Below are 17,417 nucleotides of genomic sequence, written 5' to 3'. Positions count from 1 at the left end.
TGACAGCCGGCCGGCCGGGAAGGCTGCCCTGCGTTAGCGGTGAGGGGTGTCTAGTGGACCAGCAGCGTGTTCCTGCGCAGGCTCTCCCAAAGGAGGGATCGTGGAGAGGGGCGTGACTGAGGGGGCCCCAGAGCAGCCCCCATGGGCGCCGGGGTGTGGTGCCTGCTGCTGGGCTGGGCCCTGTGGGCCTCCGCGGAGACCGGTGAGTGGGGCAGGGTGGGGGCGGGGCTGATGGGCTGGTGGCTGTCCCCCCCATAGAAGGGCTGTGGAGCACGGGCGCCCCACAGGAGTCGCCTTCCAAGCCCAGCAGTCGAGAAAGGCTGGGGGCTGGCGAGTAAGGACCCAACAATGTGTGTGGAGAGACTACCCGGAGAGGGCTCTCCTCTGTGGGCACTATGGGGAGTCACTGCCCTGGGCCCCTGAGAGGGGTCACCTTCCCATGAGAGTGGGGTTCCCTGAGCTAGGAAACCCACCCCCTCCCTGCCGTGGAAGAGTGCAGTCTGTCCCGAGGTGGGCAGGTTGGGGAAATGCAAGGTGGTTGCCAGGCCCCTGGGATTAGAAGGCCCCCTGCTGCCCCCACTGCCCCAATATTTGCCCAGCTGTTTGCCTATGCTGAGAATCCCTTTGACCAGCGGTTCTCCACTGTCCTCATGCTGGGACCCTGTGTACGGCTTCTCACGTGGTGGGGACCCCCAACCATAAGATTAGTCTCATTGCTACTTCATCACTGTAATTTTGCTACTGCTATGAATCGTCGTGTAAATATCTGCTATGCAGGATGTATTTTCATCGTTACACACTGAATATCATAAAGCATCGTGATTGGAGAGAGGAAGGGAGAAAGGGGGAACCGATCGCAAGGAGCGACACATAACCATACACCCCTCTCCAGGGGGAAGAACAGAAAACATGGGGGAAGGGAGACAGCGGGTCGGTGTGAGAGGAAAATAATAACAATGTATAATCTATCAGAGGGCTATGAGGGTGGTTGGGGGGGTGGGGTGGGAAAGAGTTGATACCAAGGGCTCAATAGAATGTAAATGTCTAGAAAAGAATGAGGGCAACATATGTACAACATGCCTGATTCAACTGATGTATGGATTGTGAGTTCTACGAGCCCCCAATAAAATGATTTTTAAAAGCATAGTGATTAATCACAAAACAATATGTAACTATATTGTGAAATATTCATTTCTAATTACAAATAAGTGAAATTTTGTCTTGAAGCATGGTGTAGCATAGGTAATAGTCTTAATATAACAACAGGAAACTACATTGTTACATTTGCCACAGTATGTGTAAAACCAACAGTCGGTGGGAAGGCTGAGGTAGCTTCTTTCTTAGCAGATCAGCACATCTGGATGTGGGTGGACCTGCCTGGAGACGGATAGAGGAGCGGTGTCGGTTCCTAAGATTCCTAAGACCACCGGAAATATGTATTTCCCAATGGTCTTAGGCAACCCCTGTGAAAGGGTCGTTTGACACCTTCCACCCCAACCCCCCCATCCCCGAAAAGGGTCGCAACCCACAGGTTGCAAACGACTGCCTTTGACGGAGGAGCTAGACTTTCCTTCAAAACTGGAAATAGCTGGGACAGGGATGGGGGAAGAAGCGGGAGAAAGGGAAAACCCATCCTAAGGTTGGGTATGTAGCCCCCCCCCCCCCCCCCCCCCCCCCCCCCCCCGAGGGGGACGAATAACAGAACAGAAATGTGAGAGAAGGGAGACAATGCACCTCCCCTGTAAGACACAAGATAACAACAATCACCTCTAATTGATCAAGGGTTCATGAGGGTGGGAGGGTGGGGGAAGGAGGGGGTAAAAAGAGGAGCTGATACCAAGGACTCAAGTAGAAAGGAAATGTTTTAGAAATGATGATGGCAGCATATGCACAAGTGTGCTTGATACAATTGAAGGATGGATTGTCATAAGATTTGTAAGAGCCCCGCCCCAATAAAATGATTAATAAATAAAATAAAATGGAAATAAGAGTGAAAACTGAGCATGGCAAACCCAGGATATTCTTCACAGCAAGAAATACTGGCCTGGCCAGGCAGATACTACCCCGAGAGCAGGAGCAGCGGGCAGCGGGCAGCGGGCACCTCTTCCCGGTGCCACAGTCAGGGGTAGTGGGGGGCGGGGAATGAGCCGGAGAGTGCTGGAATAACTTTCTGGTTAAGGGGGTGCTCACCCTGCCTTCTCCCCCAGACACCCCGATGACAGAAAGGCAGTGGCGGGCAGTGGATGTAGTCTTGGATTGCTTCTTGGTGAAGGATGGTGGGCACCGTGGGACTTTGGCCAGTATCAGGGACAGGGCAAAGGCCTTGCTGGTGCTGAGGAAGGTGCCCGTGCTGGATGATGGCTCCTTGGAAGGCTTCACGGATTTCCAGGAGAGCACCACGGCCCAGGATGACTTCCAGGTGACCTTTGAGGCTTCCGGTAAGTGCACTCCCTGTGTAGAAGACCTTCCAGACTCCCTGGGCAGGGTCAGCCCTGCCCCTGTGTGTATAACCCCACTTGTGTCCCCCCGGCCCGGGCTCTCCCTCAGTGTGTCACTCTTCTCCTCCAGTGGACCTGGTCCAGGTCCCCCAGGCTGAGGCCTTGCTCCACGCCGACTGCAACCAGAAGGAGGTGACCTGTGAGATCTCCCACTACTCTCTCCAGACCAGACCCGAGGCCACGAAGGAGACCACAATGTGGTTCGTTGCCAACGTGCAGGTGTCTGAAGAGGGGCCGAGTGTCTCCATGGTGATGAAGTCCCTGGGAGAGACTGAGAACAGGGCTGCCTGGGACCCCACGATGCAGCTGCCCCTGGGCCCCCGGGGCTCTGTGAAGACTGCAGGTAAGAAAGGAAAAAGCAGGTGGCTGGCAGGAAGTTTTATTTATTGTATGTTGGAGTGGGCAGAGACAAGAGATCAAGTCCTTTCCATCCATCACATAGGTCACATTAGGGTGGCCCCCCAAGCCTCCATGCCCCTCCTTCCTGAAGACCCCCGAGTCCAGAGAGGATACTGAGGGTCCAAACACAAGGCCAACCTGTTTTCTTCTCCAAAATCAAAACCCCAAGGTCGTGGAGTTGACTCCCACTTAGAGAGAAGGCCACCCCATGACGGCCTGCTAGGTCAGGAGGCGTGGCGGCCCTGTCAGGTAAGCGTTGGAATACTGACTGCAAAGTTGGTGAGTCAAACCCACCATCCGCTCTGCAGGAGAAAGACAGGCTGTCTGCTCCTGCACAGATTCACAAAGCCTGAGAGACCACTGTAGGGTCACTGTGAGTTGAAATCGAGCCAGTGGCATGGAGTCTGGGTTGGTGTCAGGATATAAGGCATGCCAGGCTGCCCGCTGTGTTGTCTTAAAGAGTCTTTTTTTTAAATCATTTTATGGGGGAACTCATACAGCTCTTATCACAATCCATCCAGCCATCATGTCAAGCACCTTTGTACATATGTTGCCAACATCATTTCCAAAACATTTTCTACTTGAGCCCTTGGTATCAGTTCATCCCCCCCCCTTTCCCCACCCTCCCTCTCTCATGCACCCTTGATAATTTATAAATTTTTTTTCCCAATGTCTTACCCCAACCGCTGTCTCTCCCTTCACCCATGTTCCGGTTGTCCATCCCCCTGGGAGGGGTTCTATGTCGATCACTGTGATCCATTCCCGTTTCCACCCACCTTTGCACCAGTCTCCGTCTTGAAGAGTCTTACTGAGCCCCGGTCAGCTTTCTCTGCACGACCATCGAGCAAAGCACAGGCATGCATTCAGATAAACACCTTTCCCTTGGGGAGAGCCTACAATGAGTCTATGGTCTCTTCTTCGCAGAAGCTTTCTACTCCCGGGGAAGTGGGAGGCATTCGCCTCCCTGGCAGAGAGCTGGCATTGTGAGGGGGCACAGGGGATCAAGCCCATGGTAAAAGATCTTCAGAGTCCCCCTCACCCACTATTTTTGCCTCCAAGAAGATACGCTCCAGCCCAGACTAGAGGGCTACCCTGCTATGCTACCCTTTGTTGGCGAGCCTACATTCATCCAGCTGCCTCGGAAGCCAGGGGCCATCACGTCTGCCAGATGTCCCTCCTTTTTATCCTGGGATATTTCAAACCTATAGAACACCCGAAATGAGAAAACAAAATTTTAAAAAGGATGATATCCTCGATATCTATGCTCCCCACCAGATGCTGGCATTTCACCCCTTCTCTTTGGGACCCCCATCTGGCGGGAGATCGGGGCCGTCTTGTCCACAGCCTCAGCGTCACCCCGGGGAACCCCAAGGAGACAGGCGCCCTAGCTCACCCCACTTTTTCTCCCACAGTGGAGTTCCAGGTGACCACCCAGACCCCATCCCTGAGCTCCCTGCTGGGGGCCTCGCCCTCCCTGCACTGTGGCTACACCATGGCGCCGGGCTTGGACCTCGTCAGTGTGGAGTGGCGGCTGCAGCATAAGGGCAGTGGCCAGCTGGTGTACCACTGGGCCTCGGGCCAGGGGCAGGCCAAGCGGGAGGGCGCCAGCCTGGAGCCCGAGCTGCCCGGGGACGCCTCACTCACCCTGCCCAGCCTCACTGCAAAGGACGAGGGGGCCTACATCTGCCAGATCACTACCTCTCTGTACCGAGCTCAGCAAATCATCCGGCTGAGCGTGCAAGGTGAGGCCGGGCTCCAGTGGCCGCGGGGGTGGGGGAGAGCTGTCGGGAGTGTTTTCCGGCCCAGGGGCTCAGGCACGAGGGCAGATTTGAGTGATGCTCTCCCACACCCTGAATGCCTTCTCCATCCTAGAAGAACAGATGGCATCAGATAAGGTCCCCTACTTGGTCACCGACATGCTTACAAACCACTGGCCTGTCATGACAATCAAAAGCAAGCCAACCTTTAGGCGACCTTGTTCACGTGTTTTAGGGTACCCGTGGAAAAGGGGCCCTTTGTTGCCTACAATCTGGGCCAGCCCCCTGGTTCTGGTTCAACCATGGCAAAGGGCTCTGAGCCTCGGCAGCCTACGGTCACCCTTCCCATCCTTTGTACCAGCCCCCCCAAGAGTACAACTGAACCTGGCCAGTGAAGCCCCGCTGCCCACGCTCATCTGCAGCATTGCTGGCTACTACCCTCTGGACGTGGCTGTGACGTGGATCCGAGAGGAGCAGGGAGGAAGCCCAGCCCCGGTCTCTGGGGCCTCTTTCTCCAGCCTCCGGCAGAGCTCAGCAGGCACCTACAGCATCTCCTCCTCTCTGACGGCAGAGCCGGGCCCTGCCGGCGCCACATACACCTGCCAGGTCGCCCACCTCTCCCTGGAGGAGCCCCTGCAAGCCAGCACCTGGATCGCCCCCCCAGGTACCAGGCAGCATCCCCGTGCCCCACCACAGTTGGGCTCCTGGCTCTCCCGACCCCCCAATACCACCTGGCAGCCTGTTCTGCTTCCCATGGTGCTCAGTCCACTGCCCTGCTTCTGCTACGCTAGGTTTCCCCACGATGGCAGCCTCCCCCATTCCCCGCTCTGCTCTGTCAGGCATGGAGCTGCTGGTGGGAGAGCAAGGCTGACCTCGGCCTGGCCCCGCGCTCATGGGCTCAGTCCGGACTAGGAGACATGGGTGACGAGGACCGAGAGGGGGCAGTTGGGTCTCGAGTCTGGCTAGCTAGCTGGGGTGGGAGGGCCCTTGGGGGTCCTCAAGACAAAAAGAAGGGCACACGTGACACCCGGATCATCAAGCAGCCTCAGGCTTCAGGAGCTGAGAGAAATGCAGCATAGCTAGAGCCAAGGCATCTGCACAAAAAGGAGACGTGGAGGAGGCTCAAGACACCGCCGTGGCTGCCGAGGACGCACAGAAATGTAGGCGCACACGTGTGTGGGAGCGCGTGCTTCCACTGGACACACAGAGATGCTGCCCAAGGTCCCCGACCTAAGTAAGGGATCACAGGGAAAATGAGACAGACAGCCCGCCTCCCCACCTGCTGCCAGTGGCCAGACCAGGGTGGGCCTCCTGGCTTGTGCAGGATCCTGAAGGCCACAGTTGGGTGGGGAAAGGTTTCCAGCAGGCGAGTGGCAGGGAAGAATTCGCACTCAGAAACCGGAGTGCAGGCGGCCCTGGGCACGAAGCGGTGCTCCTGGGCCAGGCGCTTCTGGTCAGGGTTTTGTCTCTGCTCAGGCCCTTCCCCGGCTCCACACAATCCCGGTTTGGTGGTTCCCAACTCACCTAATCCAAACAAGTGAACCGGCCTCCTGAGGTGGGAAGAGGAAGAGACTTATGTGGAGGAACACACAAGAACATCCAACCATAGTCAACAAGCACAACCGCTCTGTGGGATCGGTGTGAGGGCAGGGAGCAGACGTGAGCCCCTCCACTAGGGACTAGCCAATGCACGCTCCTCCCGCCCCTCCCCCGGGGGAGCTTGGCAGGCGGGTGGTCGAAGGTGCGCTGGTGACATGGGCCTGCTCCACTCTACCCCACAGAGAGAACGGCCTGGGGGTTCGTCTTTGCCAGCAGCCTCTTCCTCTTTGTACTGTTGTTTCTGGGGCTCCAGAGGTGGTAAGGTAAGAGCCTGCTTGCCCCCAGCCCCAGCCCCTGACCCACCTCCCCTTCAGACCAGCCCCCCATGAAGCCCAAGCACCCTAGCTCCCAGCCAGCCCCCTGCCTTCAGTGCTACCTTAAATAAAGCTAACCCCTTGCCTCCTTTCTCCTCCTAGCCATCTCACTGAGGTCCACCTTCTGAGGTCCACCTTCTGAGGTCCACCTTCTGAGGCAGCCACCCTCTTGCCTCAGACCAGTCGCACAAGCCCAGAGGGCCTCTGGAAGAAGAGCGGGGGCTCCACGGGCAGGAGGAGCCCCCAGAGTCACTAGCCCTGGGCAGATGCACCCGGGGAGACTATGTAGAGAGGGTGACAGTGGAGCTTCAAACAAGAGCCAGTTTGGGGATGAGGTGGCTAAGAGCCAACTGGAAGCAAGCAAGCAAGCAAGCGAGGGGCCACAGGGCCAAGGGGTGGGTCCTGGGCCACCCCTCACCAACTCCGGACCCTGTCAGAATAAAAGCCACTGGCACCCTCTGAGGCCAAGCTTCTCCACCACACTGTCCCCTTGACCCCATGCATAGCTGCTCCACCTTGCGATGGGTTCAAGGTGCAAGGGTAAGGCCCTCAGCAGCCCTGCGCCCACCCTTGGTGGCTGGCATCATAATCCGCCAAGTCAATGCCTGCAGATAGCAGCCAGCTATGTCAGAAGCCGGTCGAGGTCCTTGCCCTCACCGGGGCAGGGGACAGCACTCCTGTGACTCATTTCTATACCTGGAGCTCAACATAAGAAAACCGCATGGGACGGGGAGGGAGGGGGCTTCACCGGAGGCCTCGTCTGCGCAGGTCCCCTGGGCCGGGCTGGGCAGACCAGTGCCTGAGAAAGCCTGCAGTCAGTTGTCTGCCAGCGTGCGAAGCCCACTCAACTTCCTGCCGTCACTTCCTCTCACCAGCACCTGCAGGAGTCGGGCACCGAGTGAAGACGGCTTCCTCTGCCACGCACACAGGTCCTTAATGCCTTCAAGACCAGGCAGAGCCCAGAAGCCAGCCCTTCCAGCCCCGGGCAGCATGAGGCTTCGAGGGAGAAGGGGTACGCCACCCCCACCCACCCCAGCTCCTCAACCCAAATAACAGCCGAGTCAGTTTAGTGGAAGGAATTTGTATTGGTTTTTTTTTTTTTGGCCTCTGTTCAGAATACATGACATCAGTAAATATGCCACATGCCTTTGGTGGAAGTACAACTGTTATTACTCTATACCAGTATGAGGTCGGGGTCAGGAAGAGAGACAGAGAGGTGACGGCAGACACACAGTGGGAAACCCACATTGGCTCATGGCCAAACCGAAGACGACAGATGGGGCTGTGGGAAGCCGGGCTCCACCTACCTGCAGAGTCCCAGGGCTTAGCTGCATAACGGCTCATGCATGTGGCTCGGGGTGGGGGCAGAGGTGGGGGGGACAAAGACAGAGGAAGGCTCAGGGCGGGATGAGAAAGTAGAAGGGCTACCGCCCCCCCACCCCAAAGAACAAAGCCGGCTACTTCTGGTGCGCCTCAGAGGGGCAGAACCGGGGAGATAAAGAGCCCCACCACAGGGCTGGGGCTGGGGGAGCCCATGATCTGCTCGAGGCTCGGGACACATCGAGGACAGTGGTGCTGCTGCTCCGGCGGTGACCCCATGGATTAGACAAGGAGCATCCCAGGGGAGAGTGAAGACCTTCGAGGGGGGACGCTGGGAGGGTACACTGACTGCTTTCTTCAGCTCTTCAGTCCTGCCCAGGGCAGGAAGGTAGGGAGCGGGGGTTGGGGGGAGGCAGCGGGAGAGGGAGGATGGTTTTGCTCGATGAAATGCTGCTGTGTGGGAGGCGAGTATCCAGGCCAGGCCACCCCTGCCCCCACCCCACCCCAGTCCGAGCCAGAGGGCGGAAGGAATAAAGGGCTTCGGGTGTGTTCCTCCTCTGTTCTTCCCAGCCTGCCCTGCTCCCCTCCCTCCTCACCCTTTCAGCAAGGTCTTTGGTCTATCCCTGGCAACACTCTATCCTCCAGGCAGCAGGAGCCCCCCACCCCTCACCCCACTCTCGAGACAGGCGAGTGGCTCCCAACCTCAGCTGCCTCTCTCTGTACCCCAACACCAAACAGAGGAGAGCAAGAGAGCAGGCAGAGTCGAGTGCAGATGGGTAACGGAGGGAGGTGTAGATGGGGACGGTACAGCAGGAGGGACAGAGGTGGCTAGTGGAGAGGGCCCCGGACGACACAGCAATATCCAAGTACTGTCGGGCCTCCTGTCTAAGGGTTGTGTTCTCAGGCACATCAAACTTCCCTAACTACTGGGGCTGGGCCAGGCCCAGGGAGGACCTCTTACCTTCTTCCTTCCTGCCTTTGGCAAGCCCCTCACTTCTCACCCCCTCCCGTTCCTTCATCCACAGTGGAAGGGCAAGAGGTAGCTTCCTCTAAGTTCCTTGGCTCCCACCCTACCCCAAGTTCATTTTAAAACAAGGCCCCAGACTCCATTTCTCTATAGCCAACAGACCGTTGTCTTTTATGACAGCAATGAAAATGGACCGAGAGTCCAAAACCTTGGCTCTCTGAAATTACGCCCAGCCCTTCATCCCAAAATGTGCTGGGACGGCCCTTTCGGGGGTGGGGATGGGGACTGCTTCTAGGCTGAGAATGAGGGGCCTGTATCTTCTCAGTGTTGGGACTCCAGGCCTACAGAAACTAAGTAAGAGATTGTAGGATCCCTGAAGACCTAGAGAACTTTGGGCTAAAAGGTTAGAAGTAACTAATGTAAAAAGCAACAGCAGCAGCCTAGGTTTGACATTCTAAAAGGGCCAAGCTGGACAGGGGACCCCCTCGTGGGGTCCTCTCCCGGAGCTAGCACAGGGGGAGAGTTGCAGGTGAGGTAGCCAGGGCAGCAACGAGGGAGCCACCATTTCCCCAAGCGTGCCAGGCTTCCTCCCGCCTGCAGGCCGGCCTCTCCTGAAGACACATCCCCTGCTCTTGCCCCGTCTTGGCAGCCTCCTTGGCAACCTCGCCTCAGCTGCCCCTTTTACTCCCTCCCTTGCGGTGGCCTCCACCTCTTTGGGGGCTTGGGGAGAACTGGAGGGGACGTGAGGAAGGGATCAGGAAGGAAGCACCGTCTATTGCTTGTGTGCTCTCTCTCTCTCTCTCTCTCTCTCTCAGAGAGGTTACCCCAAGACTCTGCACGAGCAGCATTTCTAAGAGGTGGGGGGTGGGGTTACGACAAAGTGCCAACAGAAAGCAACAAACACAGGAGGGATGGGTGGCAGAGAAGCCTGCGCTGGGATGCCAGGAGGCAGATGGGGACGTGTGTTGAGAGAGCAAACAGAGGGAGCGGGGCATGAGTCTGGCTGGCGATGGAGAACAGGGAAGGGATGGTACATTCTCAAGTAAAAAAGTAGACTGGACACAGGAACCGGGGAGTGCCAGACGGAAAAAGAGGAAAGAGACAGGAGAAAACAAGACGGCAAATTACATCAAGTTAACAGAGAGTCGGGCCTTTCCGCAGAAGGTGTCCTGTCCCCCACGGCTCCCTCGGACCCAGGCCGGTGGTAAACAGCAGCACCCGGCTTCCTCGGCACAGGAGGGGCTGTCTCCCCACAATTATCTCGCAGAGGGAAGGCTTGTCCATCCAGGAGGTCCTGGGGCTTGGCACACCCGCCAGCCCTCCTGTGCTCCCTCCCAAACCAGGTGAGAGGCCCGCAGGGGCAGGCTCCATACCTCTGAGAGCAGCCCCACTCCCCAGCAAGCAGGCAGGGCTGGGAGGAGACTCCTGCCCATCTGTCACCCCATGGGCCACCTCAGCGATACTTACTTACAATAACTACCACAATGATGGCACAGATGGCTCCCAGCATGATCATCATCTGGAGAGACACGGACAGGAAAGTGAGCCCTCCGATTCGGGAAGGAACAGGAAAGGAGCGGAGGGCGAGGGGGCGAGGGTCTCGGACACGGGATGCCCTCCGTTCTTGGACAGGGGAAGAAAGCACACGGCCCCTCTGGGCCCAACTCCTCGGCTGGCTTCCCTTCAGAGACCACTCCCTGGACCCCAGCGGCTGCCTGGCACAAACACCCCGGAGACCCTGCGCCCTGCTCGGTTTTGCTCAGCTCCTCTTGCCTTAAGGCTTTAAAAGGAACTCCAATGAGGCTGAAGACTTGGGACCTTTAGTTAACTGGTTCATTTTCCAGGTAAGAATTGTTCTTTTCTGTTCTTTTTCTTAAGGGAAAACAACTAATCATCTGCAGCCTCCTCAGGGTTATCTTTTCCCCAGTGAGCAGTGCGGAGCACGCTAGCCTCCCCTGGTGGTCAGTGTCAGGCCATGCGCCCCGGGAAGGAGGCTGCCGAGCTTCCCTCCAATCCTGCCCCTTTAGAAGGAAGGCAGGGGGGAACCGGAGGGGGTTTCGGGCCTTCCCCGGTTGAAGCCCAGGAACAGAAGGGGGAGAAGGCGAGCAAAACTGACCTTGCAGTTTTTCCACCAGTACTTCCTCTTTAGCTTGGCAGCGCTGCTCTCGAACTGTGACGCTCCCGCCTGTAAGGCGTCAGCGCGGTCGTCGAGCTCTGACAGCTTCTGGTCCCTCTCCAGGACCTTGTCCACGTTCACACGCATGATGTCCACCACCTGAGGGGCCACGGAAACAGAGCACCTAAGCTCTGCACTGGAAATGGCAGGGATTGGAGGCCTGGCCCTGCTTAACTCCACCGACTGGGTGCTTCGGCCGGCCCCCTCCAGCCAGGGCCTTTGGCCATGGTACACCCCCACAACCACAACCCCCACCCCCAGAACAAAGAGAAAAACACACAAGATGTTCCCTTCTGTCTCTAATCATCCGAGATACCGAAAAATAGCTCTCCACCTACCTCCTCCACTTGTGCCTGGGTTTGCTGGAGTCGTCTGTTGCTGGTCATGTTGGGGGGAGGGCCGGGGGGCCCCCCACCTGGGGCAGCCCCTTCTTCCCCCTGGGCTGGCGGCTGAGCTGGATCAGACCTGTGTAAAGAAGTGGGTAGGGGACAAAAAGTAACTCAGCCCAGAGAAGAACCCTCCCATTGGGCCACTTCTCCCCCCTCCCACCCACCTCCCGACCACCAAAGCAATTACAATTAGATTATGTGCAAATAAGAGGGGCCAGCCCTGAAAGCACTCTGACACATATAGCAGCTGCTTCTGTGTTTGAGTCAGAGCCCTGGAAGCCCCAAGGGGCAGTTCTAGTCTGTCCTGTAGGACCACTAGGAGGCGGCATGGACCCCACAGCAGCGAGTGTGGTTTGGTTTTAGAAACAGGCAGATGGGAAGCTGGCTCTTTGGCAATCCCAAGCAGGGAGATTCAGGAGTAAGAAGTAGGAGACAAAAAGGCTCAGGGTAACGTTTTAGTGGCACGTAGGAACATGCAGGGCAGCCTCATGAGATTCTCTTTTTTTTGCAGGAGGGGGCATCATCTGCTCTAAGACCCGACTCAGACGGGCCCCCTGGTACCCAAGCTATGGGTACCTGCTGCAGGAACATCTCACATGACGCCAACTGGAAAAGCCGAATCCCCGTGAGGAGAAACTCCCTGGGGAAAGAAAAGGGCTGGACTGTCAGGGTGAGCGGAGGACCTGAGCTACTCCTTTCCTGCCAAGCCTGGATAGCCACCACAGGAAAGGGAGGGCAGACAGGATCTGTGGGAGGGGCCCGTGACTGGTTATGTGCCGTTGGATGATTAGTAGTCTATGGGGCCTGCAAGTGAGGAGGACCTGGATGGCCACCAAAGTCAGGCCTGTGTAGGTGGCGTGAGTCAGGGCTGTTGGCTTTCTTTGTTTTTGGTGCAGGAAGCTGAGGTTCTGCTCAGACAGAACCTGGTCCCCGGCCACTGCATTAGCATCAGACACTGGTCCAAGAGCACAGACAAGAAGCAGAAAGGCTGAAAATGGTCCCTGGTGTCTATATTACAGATACCCTCCTGCTTTCTTTTCCTAGCCTCTGCAGGAAGTCTCAGGAGACTCCTTTAGTTTCTTATCCACACATCCCCCCTCAAAGAGAAATCTTTGTTTGCACTCCTACACACAAGAAGCCAAAGTAGCACCCCAGGCTAAGGGGTCCCACCCCAGATGGGAGCAATCTGGCCTGGGTTCTTCAAGATGGACTCTTCTCCCAAGCCCCAATACACAGAGGCTAAATTCACCTCCTATTGAATGCCCCCTAGTCCAATCTAAGGCATGAGCTTTTTTTCCTCTGCAAAGGAAGAACCCATAGGCAGGCGGTGATCTCTCAAAGTTGGTGGAAAACAGAAACGACCATTAGAAGTCCCATCAAAAGAAGCAAAACCTCACAAAACATGCCTCCCCGGAGCAGCCCAGAGTAAACGCACCAAGTGATAAACCACCAAGAGACTCATCAAAATGAAATTCCTTATCACAATAGAAGCTCCTCCCCACTAAGTGCTTTGCTTTCCGTCTAAAATCACAGACAACCCTCCAGAGAGGTCAGATGAGCGGGTTACATCTGACTCACCCCCTTGTAGGGGAATCGATAAAGCACAAGGAAGCAGAGGAAAGACAGGTACAGGGCCAAGCATGCCCCAAGACTCAGGTGCTGCTACAGGCAGCAAAGTAATACGTAGCAGCCTGTGTCTGGTCCTGGAAGCAGTCCAGGGCGGTGGCACCAATGACAAGACTAAGGTCAGAGACCTTGGGATGCCCTGCCAGCTACCATCTCCTTCTGTTTATCCCACTTGGCTGCTGTTGGGAACCAGTTTGGCTGCCCAGGATCCCCTCCCCAAAATGAAAACAACTGATTGGAATCCTTGGAGTTCATCAAATGCTTCAGGGGATTGGGGGGGTGGGGTGGTGTTCATATACAGTTAAAACTACAAATATCAAGTCAGATGGCGGGGAGGGCAGGGGGCGGGAAACAGCTAGAAAGCATTTCACTTACTACCTGTTGGGAGTTGAAAGCACTCAGGTGTGCAGTGCCCAGGAGTCAGATGCCTTATGTAACTCAGGTAAACCCTGTCCCTTTTTTGGTTACTAACAGAAGCATCACAAATACACCAAGAGCCAGGACCAAGTTTCCAGGGAGTGATCAGAAAGAAAAATCTGTCACACACATTGTAGTCTAGGGAAGTAATCCATTTGTTACCCATAGTTGTCCCTTGGGACCTTAGGGGTGGGGGGGGTGCTGAAGAAGGCAGAAATAAATGGAGCCAGTTAGGGGCAGGGCAACAGGATGCTTGGCTCCCCCTATTTCTCATTCAAATACGTGGCTAAGATGCATGACAGGAAAATACCTTCTACATAGTGGCCTTGGGATGAATGGCTGTGTGGACTCACGTGTCATTGTCCCTTGCGTCTTCCTGAGCTGCTCAATCTGGTGCCATAGAACTGGCAGCTAAGTTTCTGGCGCTTCGCTCCATGCCCTTAGGTGGGCGTGCATCTTAGAGGGTGAGGGGGAAACTCACCACACCAGAGGTTGCAGTGCAATTCCAGACGCCTGAGTACAGGCTCCGTCAGGCACAAGAAAGAGCCTCGAGCCCCCAAGCCCCCCTTCGCCCTCCCCGGGCTCCACCTGGAATGAAGTGCCCCACCGGCGAGAGGAGAGGGTGCAGTGACTATGGGACCCCTGGGCCCCTGCCCACGGGATGTTGGCTGCAGCTGATGCGGGAATGGGGTGCTGCCCCGCTCCCTGGGAGCAGCCCGGTTTGGGGGCGGCGCGCGGTAGTAGTTCCCCGCGTCGCCGCAGCTGCTGCAATGCGCCATTTTTCGTCCCGCAGAGTCCGGCGCTGGGGGTGAGAGTGGCAAGGAGGTGCCGAGGGCCCCTCATCAGAGTCAACTCACATTTTTCTGACACAGGGAGTGGGGAGTCCGTCTCCTCCAGAGGCTGCGGCGAGACGCCGGGCGACGGGGGAAGAGCAGCGGGTGAGTCGACAGAAGTTCGCAGGTCCGCCTCTCACTGACCGCAAGAGCTCGAGCTGCGGTGGAACTTACTGCAGCTGCCGCGCTGGTCCCCCGTCTTTATTAGCGCTGGCCACGCCCCCAATCAACGTCAGCGGTCCCGCGGCCCAATCCTCGCCCAGGAAAGGCGCCAGGTCCCCTGGTGAAGGCGGGCGAAGGCCTAGCACGCCCCGCCCCTGTAAGTCTGCCAATCACAGCTCTCCTCTCATCCCGACTCGGGAAAGGAGCGCTGGTAGGGAGATTCACGGACCAACGCAACTAGGGTTCGCTTACCTGCCCAGCTAAGCCACCGGGCGGGGCGGGGCTACTGGCCAACCCCGGGAAGGGCGCCTTCCTCTGTGTGAGTTAGGCCTTTGGGCACCTATTTGCCAAGTCCGGCGTCTGGGCGCGCTCGCGGGCTGCGCCGCTGGATCAGCCCTTCATTACCGCGTTCCATACTTTGTGCACAGTCCCGCCCCTCCCCTCCTCTGCGCCTCTGACCGAGGCAGGGTCCAAGAACCAAGTACCGGGTGGTGGGTGGTGGGGGGAGCTCCCCCCAAAGCAAATAGCACGACTTCATTCCTCCCCAATCACCTCGCGCCTCGCTCAATCCATCCTAAATTAACTATTCATGGACTACTGCCCAGCCCAGAAACCTGTGAGCCATCCTGGATGTCCTTCCCATTAATCTTACCCCACCTTCAACACTACACCAAGTTGGGTCAATAATATGGTCTTTTTAGTATGGTATTTTAAGTGGCCTTCGTGATGCAATGGATTAAGCAATGGGCTGCAAATTGCAAGGTTGGCGGTTAGAACCCAACAGCTGCTCTGAGGCAAAGAGAAGAGTCAGTCCTTTCAGTAAAGGTTTTCAGTCCCCATAGGGTTGTGAGTTGGAATTGACTCAATGGGTTTGGGTTTGTTGTTCGTTTTGTTTTAGAATATTGTATTTCAAAAATCGCTCGTCTCCCATTCCCACTTTTATCACTCATCTAGACACCATCAACTGTAAAACTCATTTTATGTTGCGCTAAGAAAAATAAACTGTGATGCAATAATAAACTGTGAGGCAAATAAACTGTGATGCAATGCTTTCTTATTACTTAGACGGAGGAGACAAATGCAGCCGACTTCTTGTCCTAGCTATAGTTGTCGTGTTGAGAGCCTTCTCTCTCTTGTTCAGGGTCGCAACCCTGAGAAAAGCTGATCGCACCCATTGCAGAGAGGAGGCCATGGTTCCACACAATAGCATCACTGTAGTTGGTGTTGGGCACATTGCTATGACATGTGCGTGCCATCAGGCTTTCTGGGCAAGGGCCTGGCTAATGCGCTTGCCCTTGTGGATGTTTTGGAAGATAAACTCAAAGGAGAAATGATGGATCTGCAGCATGGATGGATCTGCAGCTTCTTTTTTCAGACACATAAAATCGTGGCGGATAAAGATAACTCTGAGACAACCAATGCTAAGATCAGATGTGGTGGTAACTGCAGGAGTTCGTCAGCAAGAGGGGGAGCATCTGGTGCAGAGGAAGGTTAATGTCTTCAAATTCATTATTCCTCAGATCATCAACTACAATACAATCCTGACTGCGGCCTCATTGTGGTGTCCAACCAGTGGGGGTATATATATAATGTTTTTAAGTATTTCAGACTATTTAATTACCAGGAATTTGGCAATATGTCTAATTAAAGTAGAATCAAGTGGTGTTCTCAGCACAAAATGGAAAAGGAGGCCAGAGGAGGGAAGCGGGATGAGGAAGACCTATTTTCTTCTTGGGTTTGTGTTTCTGCCGAGATTTAAAAGATCTCTCATAAGTTTACGTACCTGTACTCAAATAAAATACCTCATTGCCAATTAATTCATAAGGAACAAGAAGTTTTAAAACCATTGACAATTTGTAAAACTATTGGCAGTTTTTCCTATAGCATCTCAGTTCAGTCTTTAGGTATAGTGTACTTACTGTGGAACAGATAAAATGATCTTGTTGTTAGGTTCCATTGAGTTTAAATCCATCTTGATTTGTTTGTGTTTTCCAACAGTTTTAACGGCACATAATTTACATGTCATACAATTAAACAATTCAATCGTGCAATCACATCAAGGGGAGTTGTAAATCACCACCACATCTATCTTAGAGCCTCTCCCCCACCCACCCTCACCCCAGGCGCCCTGCATGGTCACATTGCCTTCAAAGGCTATGCAATCACTATTAGTTCTAGTGCTACCTCCCCCTCCCACCAGGTAATATTCTTACATATCACATACAGTGAATATTCTTACCTGGAAACAAAGTGGGTTGCCCAAGCACCATGTGATAGAAAGTGGCTGTAACCTGGATTCTGCTAGATTTCGCTCTCTGATGGCTGAAAACCTTGGCATTCATCCCAGCAGCTGCCATGGATGGATTTTGGGAGAAGATGGGGACTCAAGTGTGACCATATGGAGTGCAGTGAAGGTGGCAGGAATTTCTCTCCAGGAACTGAATCCAGAGATGAGGACAGACAATGGCAGGGACAATTGGGAGGGAGTGCATAAAACGGTGGTTGAAAGTGTCTTTGAAGTCATCAAGCTAAATGGATACACCAACTGGGCTATTGGATACGTGTAGCTGATCATATTGAATCAATATTCAAAATCTCTCCAGGATTCATCCAGGATCAACAATGGTGAAGGGGGGTGTGGCATTGAGAAGGAAGTCTCAATTATTCTGAATGTATTCTGAATGTTCGAGGCTTAACCAGTGTTTTCAACCAGATGCTGAAGGATGATGTTGCTCAACTCAAGAAGAGTGCAGACACTGCGGGACATCCAGAAGGACCGACAAGACCTGCAACGTCTGAGCTCTATGCCACAGAAATACAAAAACCTGCAATGTGATTAGCATAAGCCTTTAGTTACTATCCTTGTACAGGGATCACAGTTTGCTTTTCTCTTCCCAAATCTGTGACTCCGAGCCCACAGGATTAAAGCACATACTTGACTTCATGTTTGCAATAGGAGC

General features: G+C 55.1%; 2 protein-coding genes and 1 pseudogene across 2 annotated transcripts; 2 read left to right on the top strand and 1 right to left on the bottom strand.

Moving 5' to 3' along the window:
* Positions 1–16: 16 nt before the first annotated feature.
* Positions 17–7,035, top strand: TAPBPL (TAP binding protein like). Its single transcript, XM_004708225.2, has 7 exons — positions 17–202; positions 2,208–2,438; positions 2,569–2,841; positions 4,310–4,639; positions 5,016–5,318; positions 6,436–6,516; positions 6,670–7,035. Exons 1-6 carry the CDS (start codon positions 142–144, stop codon positions 6,513–6,515), a joined length of 1,278 nt encoding a protein of 425 aa, XP_004708282.1. The 5' UTR covers positions 17–141; the 3' UTR covers position 6,516; positions 6,670–7,035.
* Positions 7,036–7,632: 597 nt separating this feature from the next.
* On the bottom strand, positions 7,633–14,449 carry VAMP1 (vesicle associated membrane protein 1). The gene is made up of 5 exons (XM_004708110.2): positions 14,320–14,449; positions 11,369–11,495; positions 10,971–11,129; positions 10,322–10,373; positions 7,633–9,909 (listed from the first exon to the last, which is right to left on the bottom strand). Coding segments are annotated over exons 1-5 (357 nt in total). The 5' UTR covers positions 14,322–14,449; the 3' UTR covers positions 7,633–9,892.
* A 1,198-nt stretch (positions 14,450–15,647) lies between these two features.
* On the top strand, positions 15,648–17,297 carry LOC101659006 (annotated as a pseudogene).
* Positions 17,298–17,417: the final 120 nt, after the last annotated feature.

The sequence above is a fragment of the Echinops telfairi genome, unplaced genomic scaffold (genome assembly GCF_000313985.2).
Source record: "Echinops telfairi isolate 266 unplaced genomic scaffold, ASM31398v2 ScPeMD7_7356;HRSCAF=8355, whole genome shotgun sequence".
Lineage (NCBI taxonomy): Eukaryota > Metazoa > Chordata > Mammalia > Afrosoricida > Tenrecidae > Echinops > Echinops telfairi.
The sequence above is the reverse complement of the archived record's forward strand: the minus strand, read 5'-3'. Positions and strand labels throughout refer to the sequence as shown.